Source organism: Grampus griseus (genome assembly GCF_964374135.1).
Source record: "Grampus griseus genome assembly, chromosome: 12".
Taxonomy (NCBI): domain Eukaryota; kingdom Metazoa; phylum Chordata; class Mammalia; order Artiodactyla; family Delphinidae; genus Grampus; species Grampus griseus.
In genome coordinates, this window is record NC_139006.1 from 86,131,979 (window position 1) to 86,144,572 (window position 12,594).

Below are 12,594 nucleotides of genomic sequence, written 5' to 3' on the forward strand. Positions count from 1 at the left end.
GAAAGGTTACAAACTTCATTTGAATTGAAGGCTACCTGGTGAGCAAACAGCTCTGCCACTCTGACCTCAAAAGTAAAGTTGTGTATAGAAAGTGGGCTCAAAAAGGAAAGGAAGAGGCCTTGACGGGTCTTTGGGGGCACCTGCAGACTCTCCTCCAAAGCCCTGCCAACATGCACTCAACTTCGTTACGCTGCCCCCGCCAGGGGAGGGAGGAAACTGAAGGATCCCGCAAAGATGCTTCCGAGATTCACACAAAGGAAGTACAAACCTTCTGTCATCATCCTATTAATATGTCTTGGGCATACAAGACTTTTTTAAAGTCTCAACAAGAAAAACCTTATATGTTATCCTATCCAGAATTATCCTGTTCTTTTATTTTCGATTTTTTAAATTCTAAAATCCAAATCATCCTCTACCACAGGCTGGACACAAATTCTGGAAACACAGATAATTTACTATTTTATGACCGTTCTATCAACAAACCACTCACGTTACACTCATACCTGTTTCCAGACTTGCGATCTACACAGCAGAATGATCACAGGAAACGTAGCTTTTTTTAATCCTTAAAGGATTAGGCTTCAAGCCCCTAAGGGAAGTGACGATGATCGTTTCCAGGTAATGTCTTTTCTCTTTTGGCAGAGTTTCCAGACTATTCATTTCTACACAAACATCATTTGGTCAAAACACAGGTGGGGAAAAGCTCTCTGAGGATTCCCTCTCTTAACCTCATAAAACCTTGATGTCTCAGAGGCATCGCCCGAGAGCACCGTTCTCTGTCTCAAGACAGGACCTCCCTCGAGACTCACAGGATCACACCTCCAGCACCACAAGGATGTCGTGTCCACAACAGGTGAGTGCCTCTTCCTTTACAAGATTCCCTTCTGCACGTTTCTGCCTTCCTACCGCGATACGTGTCACCCACGGCCCGCGTGGGGAGGCTGCGATCTTCACTCGCAGACGACACCTCTCGGGGAAACACAGCGAGACTGCATCAGAGGACAGCGTGAGTCCCCAAACTGCTGACAGACTCGTGGAGTGGAGATGAATTCGCTCAGATTCTAGACTCTCAATTCCTGATGCCAAAGTCAACCACGTATGTACTCAAGAAAAAAATGGGTGCTCAGCGAGGAGTAGAAACCAAAACCTTGAGAGTTTAGTTACTGCAAATTCAGTAACGTGCCGGGAATGTAATTTTTGGGAGCGGCTGCACATAGTTTCTAGGCTGCAACAGTAGACATAGAGTCTCCGTAACAGGAAACATCACTTCTCTGTTCACCCCTCAAATAGACCTCACCACACCTGCTGGGTTTCCCTGCAGCCAGGACACTTTCAAAGCATCATAAACAAACACTCAAGGGAGAAAGGAACCCGCGAAGGCCCCCCGTAGGCCAAGCAGGGACCGATACCCGTCCGCCGCTGGACCAGGAAAGGGATGCAGGAGAGGCAAAGGACAGGGTTTGAAGACGCAATGGTCCGGGGATGAGAAGAGCTCTGGGCTTGCTCTGAACTACCCCCAAGTCCAGACCAGGAGCCAAACCGAGTCCATGAGGGAGAGAAGGGCCACCGGGGGAGAGCAAGTCCCTCCTGGCGGGGCATTCAAGGTAAACTGAGGCAGGCCAACCAGGATTTACACAGCTGACCTCAGTTCTTCCCTAAACCCAAGAGCTTCGGTTCTCAGAACACACCTATGAACTCACACACCAAGGCCAAAAAATTTTAAGCACTTCCCCTAAGAAGCCCAAACCAGGGTGAGGGAAAACACCATAAATCTGCACACTTACACCTGACACGAGAAGAGTAAATCATCCAAGAACAGCACACACGCTTTGAGGACGATTTAGCATTTTTCACATTTAGAAGATAAATATCTAACCTCTGTTTGCGGGGAGGGGGGAGCCTTAGAACCATGTGTTTAAAAAATCTTAAAGAAAAGGAAAACATTTCAGGTTACCTGTACTTCAAAGTCTGTCGTCTGAAATTCTCTAAACCTTAACTTAAAACTCACTTCTACTTTTTTGGGAAAAAAAGCAACAACAAGGCAGGTCCACACGCAGCACAAAGAGCCTTTAGGAAGTGGGCATGTGGGCCGCTTACTAGGTGGGAACTGGCATGTTTAGAGCTGTGATCGGGCAGGCTGTGGGTTGTAACAAAGGACGTTCAAGTCTGGTTTACTAAGTGGAAGTCATCCAAACACTGGTGCAGACTCCACTCACTCTGCAGCCGGGCAGAGACTCCAGGAAGCACTGGACGGAGGGGAGAAGGTGACCAGGAGCACGGCGCCCACGAAACTCACCATCATCTACATCTAAGTCCTCTCTGTTTTAGGGTCCACGAAAACCTGCATCTAGAGAACTGAGGTTGGCGTGAGATCCCGAAAGGCCAACCAATATATGTTTATTCCATCTCAGAGAAAATAATCTGCAAGACTGGGAAACACTGCTGAGAACATGGAAAGCTCACTAAACTCAACGACATCCAAAAAGGCGGAAACACTAAGCTACGTGGTAGCAGCCTTTCCCCACCTACCAAGGGCCGTGCGCCCAGAGCACCTGAAGCACAGGGCAGGGGATGGAGCCTTAACCAGGACACGCCCTGTGCACCGCATCTTAATGAAAGCCTCCACCACCTCCAGGCAGCCAGGCCTCCGCTTCATTCTAGAAATTCTCAAGAAGCTCTGTCTCTGAGCCACAGCCCCAGAACCACCTGGGGTAAGGACCCCACTGGCAAAATCTCTAAGCCTGTGGAACGCCTGAGTTTTCTGCTAGTCGAAAAACACCTCCGTTTTTCTCTAAGGGTCAACATGGACCAAAGGCCTCCTCGCCACACCAGCGTGGCACCAGTGATGGAGCTGGGCAGGTTCCGAGTCATAGGAGGAAACCGGGAACTGAGAGACGCACATCCGTCTGCCGGGAACCACGGCCACCAGGCATCCCACACAGCGGATCGGGTGCCTCTGTGCTCGTGACTCCCCCGATCTGAACTTTGCCCCCAAAGGTGCTTCTGAGCTCCTGGAATTTGAGGGACTGGATCTCACAATTCATCTGAAATGGTACCCTACTTTAATAAATTACAGATGCTTGACGTACGGCTGTATGCAAAAAAGGGTTAGGACCACCCAGGTAAGGTAACTGAGAGCCGGAGCCCCACAGGGGTTTTTGTCTATTTATTTTTTACTGGAAATACTGAGACTTCCCAGGGTTCTGGATGTTAACTGAGAGCTACCTTCAATTGATAATCAAGAACAAGGGCATCATATCCCATGCAGGCATTCAACGGAGCCTGTGGAAATTCGCTGACAATTCCTAATTATTATTCCTATTAGGTATTAATACCGAGGTGCTGGGAGGAAAGGAAGATAATGATCTGAGGTATAATTTTTTCCAGAACTTTAAACATGAGTCAATTCCCCAAAGCTGGTAAGGGACATTCACATTCCGCAAAGGCCCTGCTAACGAATGCTGGAGTACTGATGTGCGCTTTTAAAATTATATACGTGTAAAGATAAAACTTAAGTAACCACTTCAAATGCATTTGAAGTGGTTACTTTATAGAGGCATGAGACAATGAACATCTACAGATCCTTGTTTAAAATAACCAAATGGAGGGACTTCCCTGGCGGCCCAGTGGTTAGGACTCAGCGCTTTCACTGCAGAGGGCCTGGGTTTGACCCCTAGTCGGGGAACTAAGATCCCGCAAGCTGTGGGTGCGGCCACAAAAATACTAAGAACAAAAATAAGATAAAATGGCCAAGTGGGTTAAGTGCCACGGAGGCCGCCTGCTAGGCGCGGAGGGGGCGTGGCTGGCTGTGCCGGGGACGTCAGCAGGAGGCCGGGCACAGCAGCCAGGGCGCACTGCGCCGGGGCTCAGACACAGCCAGTGGGCAGCACTGCGCCCCTCTAAGGAGGGGCGCCCCCGTGAGGTCCCACAGCCCCCAGGGCGGGCGGGGAGAGGGCCCGCAGCCCTTACCTCTGTGCTCGAGCGCAGGGCCGTTGCCGCCCCAGCTCTGGTAGAGAGAAGCAAAGTCCTTTGGAATGTGCGTCTTAAAGATACTGAGGATGTCCAGGCGCTTCTCGGGGCCCTCGGACGCAGGCTCCTGCTTGATGTTGTGTAAGACGGGCTGGGCCTGCGAGGCCGCAGTCCCTCTGGAGCCGACCTTGGCGGGGGGCTCTCGGGGAGGTAGAGGGGGGCCCCCGTCACCTTTCCCGTGTGCTTGACCCTGAGGCTGAGGGCTGAATTTGGCTTTGGGCGGGTCCAGGGCACTGTGCTTATTTGGGGGACCGAGGCCGGCGCCCGCCGGGGGGAGGCCATACTTGTCGCCCTGCCTGCTGCTGGCCGGGGGCTGGGGAGCCGCCCGGGCGATGACGGTGGGCGTCGGTGTGGCAGTTCTGCTGAAGCCCCCGCTGCCCGCCGCGGGCCCGGGTCTCGGGCCGGCCTCCTGCTTGGGCTTGGACGGGGGCGGCGGAGCCCCGGGCTGCTCGGGGCCGGGGCCGGGCTTGGTCTGCCGATGCCCGTCGGGGCCGGCCGCCCAGAGCGCGCAGGGCCCCCCGGGGTGGCTCTCCTTGCTCCTGGGCAAGCCGGCGGCTTTCGTGGGCACCCCCAGGGGCGAGGGGCTCCCTTTGGGGCCCGGCGCCCCGCCCGGCACCTGAGTGCGGGTGAACCGGGAGATGGGCAGAGGCTGGCACTCTTTGCCCCCGAGGGCAGGCGGGGGGCCCGTGCGTCCGCTCCGGGTGAGGAAAACCAAGTTGTTCCTGATGCTTTTGTAGCCGTTGGGCTGAATCCACTGGGGGGCCATGGAGTGGCAGCTGACCCTGTGCCAGATGCGCTTGTGCATCCACAGAACCTCGGGGTAGTAGGTCTTGTGGCTGCAGTAAGGACACGGGTGGACGGCCAGAGCTGCCTGCAGGGAGGAGGCCCCCTCCTTGCGGCTGGGGTCATCCCGCGTCGACCGCTCGCTCAGGTCCAGCGGGACCAGGTCTGGGGCCGGCGCCCGTCTCCCTCCCCCGGAATGCTCTTTATTGTGCAAATCAGACAGCTTCTCTTTCGGGTGGGTGGCTTGGCTCTCAGAGGGGAGCTGCACGTCTGCAGTCTGAGTGGGATGCGAAGGGAAGTCCGCAGCATTCCTGGAGCCGGGGCCTTCTTGCTTGGGGTGAAATGCTGGCATCTTTAAGTCCACAGAAAACCTAGGCTGCTCTGCTCTCTTGGAAGTGTCTCTGCTACTGCTTTCAAGTACGGACACAGCAGCCGTGATCCCCGCGCTGGGCTCCCGGGCAGCTCTTCCCGATGGGTTATTTCCAAGTGTGTGACTTTGGTCTCCGTTGGAGAGCGCAGCGGAGGCTACTTCTTCAGGAAAGCAGCAGCGGTGTGGCTTTGTCCCTGGAGGATCGAAATGGAAAACGTGACATTACCATTTCTCTTCAGAACAGAAGACAGAGAAGCACACCCAAACCGCCACGTGCACGTGTGGAGGGAAGCGTGTGGGTCTCAGGAACGGTGCGATCCAGGACCTGGATCAACAAGCCCTGTGAAGAGCGGATCAACCTTGAGGGCAAAATGGCGCTATTTGGGGTGGGGCTTCTTTTCCAATTAGACGACTCAGTAGCCTACAGGGGAAAATAACATAGCTGCCTATCTAGTGACATATAACTACACTGTTGCTAGTCAACAGAGGGGGACTAGTTCTATCAAAAACTAGAAAAAAAACTTAATTCTTTATAACAGCATAAGGCTTTCCATGGCTTTCAAAGAACCCCTCAGCCCATGGTCACAGAGAGGCAGGGCTGGAAAACAGTGTGCTCTCCCCGCAGGGATCCTGCAGCTGCCTCAGAAACTACGGGCCGATTCAGGATGGGCCCCCGTGACTGTCTAGTAAAGTCCAACATTCAGCTTCAAAACCTGGACACCAACAGTTTCCTCTGGAGGCATGAGAGGGAAGGGGGTGAGTCCCACTCCTCATGCCCACGCCTCCCAGGGGGTATGCCCGGGAGAAACGGTGCTCCCTGGGTGGGACGCCCACTGCCGCTCCTGTGGCGTCTGCCTGGAGCCTTCTACAGGGGAGCTGGCTGGGCACGGGTTCCCTGCCACGGGGTGGCCTCGCACCCTCCCGGGTGAGTGCCAGCGACATCACCCCAAGTGCAGCCAGGCTCCCTGAGCTTGGGCACCGAGGCTGCAAAGCTTCTCCCCGACCAGACTGCACTGCAAGTGGATTCGACACGATTTAACAAAAAACCCACTTGAAGTCTGCCCTGACGACCTTGGGTTTATTTCAATTAGAAGGTGCACAAACGTTTCTGGATGTCTTAAACCTTTCCGAACTACAGAGCGTGGATTCTTCCCATCAGTACGAGCTCAGAGGTGTTTTTTCTCATTACAGGTATCATAGCGGGGATGGACTAAAATCTTAGGTTTTCTTTTATGAGAAAGCCCAATACTGTTGGTTTTTAAATAAGAATTTTTTAGAGATTTTAACATTCTCATGGAATGTAGGGATCTGTTTACACAGAATGTTAAAATTTTTCTATACTCAACGTTTTACTGTATTTCTAAACTTAGTATTTTACTATACTCAATATTTTGTAATAACCTATAAGAGAAAAGAATCTGAAAATACACACACACACACACACACACACACATAACTGAATCACTGTGCTGTATACCTGAAACTAACACGATATTGTAAATCAACTATACTTCAATCAAAAACAAAAAATAAAATAAAACAAAATTTTTCTAAGTATATTTTTGGAGTTAAGACAGTAATCACATCAAATTGGTAAAAAAGGAAGAAAAAAAAGTGTATTCCAAAGGGATCTTCAGGAAAGCAGGAAAGTGTCCTTCACAGAAGGCATTTACCAGAGATCTGAAGGAACACAGTAACAAATATTCATTTTCAATTAGTAGGTAGACAGCCACTTATAAGCAACTTTAAAGGATTACGTCCACATAAGAAATGTTACCAGTATGTAGTGATCGGCAGAATTGCTCAGGAAACAAGACAAAAGAGGAATACATTTTCTGATCCTATAGGCTCTGAAAAGGTAACATTTAAATAAAGTTAGATATACCTGCCTGTCACGTGGGTACCTAGCGTCACTCAGAAAGCAAACCAGGCGGCCCTGGAAAGCTCGAGGATAAAAAGGGCATTTGACCTGGAATTAAATGCAGGGGATTGTCCTGGCCTTTGTTTAATTCAGGCTGAGGCTCAGTCTATCAAAGTCACTTTTACATTTTCAAAGAGAGTCAGGACGGCGGCTTGGGGGACCTAGTTTTTCCTGCATTAAAGGCATATGGATTTATGAGAACACACACCAAAGCCTATTAGTTGAAACAACAGGGCCACTGTACCTGACACTACACATCTGCAGGTGTTCAGAGCACATCTGTCAGAGCCCCCAGAGGTTATGCTCCCACAAAGGATTTCAAACATCACGAGAACCTCCAGTACCTCTGACCAAGACACCAAGTGAAAAATTACGGCAGGCCCTCCGTCACAGTACCGGAACTGAGAGACACGGCTCTTAGGACCCCCGCACCACACAGCGGGCCGGCACACCTGCGTGAGGGTTCTGAAACGCCTTCCCTAGCTCCTCACCTCTGTGCATGGGTCTTAAATTGCACCAAGTAGCAAAGGAAGCAGTTTGTAGCCATGTTAACGCAGATCAAAACACACTTTTCAACTGACCTGCTGAGAAAGCAGATTAGATCAATGCTGTGAGCTTCGGTATTCTGGTTTATAAAACAGGTACCGTTTCAAAATTTTATCTCTGGTTTAGGGGGTAAAAAGCAATAGCACCGTAAAAGCCCATGATTCCCTCTTTTGAGAGGCTCACCACACTGGTCATTTAGGGGACAGAAGGACACACGGGTCTGGTGTCTCCTGACGGTCTTGGGCACAAGATGAAATGTGGCTGGACAGGGCGCACTGGGAGCTGACCCGACACCCCTGCCCAGAATCCACAGGGAGGAAGGTCTCCTAAGGATGCTACAGCATCGGTCCTCCCACAGCCCCACCATCATTTATTGGCGGCCTAGATGAAGAAATGGGACTGGACAAAGGTATCAGACCCAGGACTGACACTCAGCCAGGAGGGAGAGCCAAAACCTTCACCAAAAAAAAAAAAAAAAAAAAAAAAAGACAGATTCAAAAGTTTTCAACAGGATGGAACAAAGGCTCAAAACTAACAAGAAGAAACAAGGTGCAGGAAGTGAAAGGTCTGGCTTAAGGGCTGTGCTGTGAGAGTCCAGGCTCCTAGGGAACCACAAGCTCAGCGTGAGTCTCCACGGCCCAGGGTTTTATTGATATATCAAGGTAAAGCCACAGCCACAGCCAGGGAGGCAAGGGCACCAGCAGTGCGCACCTAGCTGGAGGAGCCCAGTCTCAGCTCTGAGCCCCATACTAAGAAGAGTCAAAAGCATGTCCAGGACAGGCTCATGGAGGGAGGTCTCTGGAAACCAAGTAATGTGGAGAATGACTGCAGGAACTTGCACTGTGCCACCTAAAACAGAGGGCTGCTGGCTGGACCACCACAAACGCTGACATTCAGTCCCTGTGTCCTGAAGGGAGGGAGGGAGGGCTAGTTCATCCAGCAGCATTCTAGCTGCCCCCTGGAATCATCTGCAAAGGACGTGAACCGTCGCTGGAAGAAAGACCCAAGGCCAGTGCCTAGACCGAAAACCAGCCTTTTGGGAAGAAGGGTCTGCACGTTTTTTGAAAAAATCTTTGGGTGATTCTAACTGTGGCCACGATCAAGGCGCGCTGGGGTCGACAGAGGACAAATCACCGGGAGTCACGGAGAACCGGATTTCAGGAGAGGCAGAGACAGACGAGCTGCCGTGGGGCTGGAGGTCAGCCCCCAGCAGGCGGGGAGGGGCCGGCCTTCCGGGGTCCACAGGCTGCCTCTCTCTCCCTTCAACTCCCGGGTGGGGAGGATTATGCACAAGGGACCAGCGACCACCAGAAATGAACCGTTGGCTTCACAGGCACCTCAGTGGCCTCACTGCTTTCCTTTCCATTCAGTGGACTCAGATGTGGTGGATTCTGCACAGGTATGTCTGAGTGATGTAAAGGGGAAACACGCTTCTTTTTTTAGAAAACGCTCTGTCGTGGCTTCACGTATAACTTTCAAAGTAGCAAGTTAGCACTTCACTCTGGGGAGCGCATGTTCAGGCATCACACATGAACGTGGGCTGGGCCAGCAGGGAACGGCTTCAAGTTTGGGGACTGAAGGCGCTTTCACAAGAAGAGCCTCATTTCTAAATCCTCGGTGATCATATGTCACCTCATCAGCTCATCTTGGTTTAGTCTGTCCACTTACTGTATGACTGTGGCTCTTTGCCTCTCTTTTTATGTTTATTATAATTTCTTCACTTCCCACCCTTGGTTAAAACAAAACAAAACAAAAAACACAGACACTCTCAAAACAGAAACAAAAACAAAACAGAAACTAACGCAGCACAAAACCCTGCATGCCTTACGGTGGGCCTTCCCCTGGCACGCGTGTCCCGACGGACCCTTCAGTAAACCTACGGTCACGGCAGGCAGCTGTTTCCTGGGTATGGAGGGAGAAGCTTTACAGACTGACTTGTCCCCGCCGTCAACTGATTCCTGACCAGTCTCCCCAGTTTCTCACCCAGTTAGTTACGCTGTGAACACAGATGACTCGTTCTGACAGGAACCTAAGCAAATCTCAGAGGATGTTATCAGCTACTAACATCTATAATGGGATCGAGAGGAAGCAGGAGGAATGTGGGTCACCAGTCCCGCCTGCGAGACGCGGCTCTACGTCACCAGGGAGGGTCCACCGCTGCTGGCCAGGCTTGGTCCCCGGCGCCCGCCAGCCTGGTTCCCGTAGGCGAGCGGGATGTGATGCCAGACACCGGCCGCGGTGCCCCAGTCATGGCTGACCTCACCATCTGGCCAGCATCGTCCGGCCTCGTCTAGGGGTGGCGTGGCCCTGATGGGGTCCCCAGGCAGCAAGGGCCTGGCTCGCAGCAGGAACCACACAGGTAAAAAGCAATAGCACCGTAAAAGCCCATGATTCCCTCTTTTGAGAGGCTCACCACACTGGTCATTTAGGGGACAGAAGGACACATGGACCTGGTGTCTCCTGACGGTCTTGGGCACAAGATGAAAGGCTGTTGCCCTTAAGGGGAAGGAGGCGTCTTGGCTCCCGCCGGTGAGCTGCCGTCCAGCCGGGAACACCCAGCGCGGGGCTGGGATGAGGACTCCCCCTTCCCCAGGAGCCAGCAGCCCAGCGGAGCCAGCTACACCCGCCATCACCTCTCTCAACACACCCAGGAGGTGAGGCTGCTCTCCCCCGCGTTGCAGGTAAGGAAACTGGGGCAGAGAACAGCTTCCACAAGGTCTCGCTGTGGCTGGTGGAGCCCGAGCCCTACCTGGCCATCCAGCCGTCGCCCGCCCGCCGCGTCCACGGCTGGGGAGGGTCCGCAGGGATGGAGGTGACCCTGTCCAGTAACTGCTGGGGAAGAATCAGATGCTGTGGTGGAAACCTAACTTGACTTTTCCAAAAGCTTACCCATATTTGGGCTGGGTGCTCGTAAGGTGAAGTACTGAGCCTCACGTGTGCAGCAAGTTTCTAGAACTTTGCATATTGGACCCCAGATGCCTTCAGGTCCTGCAATTCTAGAAGACGAACCTTCTCTCCAAAGAGGATGCACAAGAACTCGGTAATGCAGGAAAACTCAAAACGACGGCCAGGTAAGGCAGTTCGCGAAGTACTGACGGACCCTGGTCCCGCTGGAGAGGCCGCCTGGCCGCCTCGCAGGGCCTCCCCGCCCCCAGCGCCTCATGCCCCACGGCCACAGGACCAGCGCGTGGCCCCAGGAAGTGTGCGAGCTGCAGAGGAAACAGGAAGAGATGCTCTCCCCTGCGGCCCCTCCTCCTGCCCTAGGAAGGGATCCGGGAATGACCTGAGTATGAGGCTCCATCAGCAGCCCCGTCCCTGAATTAAAACCCGGATGTAATAACATCTGTAGTGATGACCGCAAACGGCAGCTGGCGCTCAAGGCTGAGAGCAATCTGCGCGTTCAGGTCATTGGTTCTCCCAACCCCAGCGGCTGTGACCATGAGATCGTCTCTTCCTGCCCCTTCCTAGCTGTTCCTCTTCGTTGAAAAGACCCACCAAACTAATTCCACACACGAGTGTATGAACGGGGAGTGGGGTTAAGGAGGTTCTCGAGACAGAAAATAGCCTGAACCCAAATTATTCTCGTGATTTGAGCCTTATATGGGACAAACAGTAACTCTCTCCCCAAAGATACAATATCCCAAGTACTGTAAGCCTGAAGAATTCTCACCATTAAGAACTCCCAGATTAAAAGTAATTTTGAGACTTCAGCGGTTATTTTTAATATTTGTGAGTTCCTAGTAACTTTTATAACAAATATTATCAGTTACCGAAAACTTGTGTGACAGCAAGAACATCCGTTTTTAAATAATGTTTCTCACAAGACCCTTCTTTTCTGATTTTTATTTTACCCTGTCTTAAAAAGGGACAGCTGGGGCACTTCCCTAGTGGCGCAGTGGTTAAGAATCCACCTGCCAATGCAGGGGACACGGGTTCGAGCCCTGGTCCGGGAAGATCGCACATGTCACGGAGCAACTAAGCCCATGCGCCACAACTACTGAGCCTGCGCTCTAGAGCCCGCGAGCCACAACTACTGAGCCCATGAGCCACACTACTGAATCCCGCGCGCCTAGAGCCTGTGCTCTGCAACAAGAGAAGCCACCGCAATGAGAAGCCCGTGCACCGCAACAAAGAGTAGCCCCCGCTCACCGCAACCAGAGAAAGCCCGCGCACAGCAACGAAGACCCAACGCAGCCAAACTTAAAAATTTAAAAAATAAAAAAATGAAAGAAAAGGGAAAACTGGTAACAAAAAAAGATACAGGGCAGAATAAAAGGTATGATGTTTTAACAGAAATGAGAGCCATTATGCATCGAGATTTAGCTGAAACTTGAGAGTTAACTGAGACAATTAAAACACAAGAAATTAACAAAGAGAAAACTGCATAGGTGTCTGGGGGTGGAAAGAGTCCCTGGAAAGATATTTCAGCTAAAAGAATCTCAGAAACACTGAACCTCAATGAAACGTGATGAAGAGGATTATTATTATCATAGGATGTCTTGGATACAATGTAGAAATGACTTAAGAAAACGTTTTAGCTGCAATATCCATGGGGCTTTTCAATTAGCAAACACAGTTTAATAAGCTTTCTGTGCAAGTGAAGCAAAGGAAACGCTGAAAAGCACTGCCCCGGGCTGGTTCAATGTGGAAGTTCTCCTTCTGGGAGAATAAAGGAAAATAACCAAGGGGCAAAAGACGCTCTTATTATTGGTCGTATACAGAGGGACACCCAGAAAAGCACGTGACCAAGTGACCTACTTGCGAGGATGCTTTAGGAGGGGTTACAGCAAACAAGGAAATCACCAGGGCTTCCAGGCCCAGGAACAACACCAGTACCAAAGTGAAAGTCCCAGCTCTGCCCCACTTCACCCTTTGTAAAAAGGACAGGCTTTGTTTCCATAGAGAATAATACAGAAACTGCTTCTAATGGCCCAGTATCTATCAA

The 12,594-nt window shown here is 51.6% G+C and overlaps 1 protein-coding gene across 3 annotated transcripts in view; it reads right to left on the reverse strand.

The window, feature by feature from the left end:
- ZNF516 (zinc finger protein 516) overlaps positions 1 to 12,594 on the reverse strand; it is a 113,407-nt gene that overhangs the window by 15,632 nt on the left and 85,181 nt on the right. For all 3 annotated transcript variants that reach the window (XM_082668002.1, XM_082668004.1, XM_082668003.1), the window contains exon 3: positions 3,970 to 5,376. In XM_082668002.1, coding sequence (XP_082524128.1) covers positions 3,970 to 5,376 — 1,407 coding nt within the window. The remainder of the gene's footprint in view (positions 1 to 3,969; positions 5,377 to 12,594) is intronic.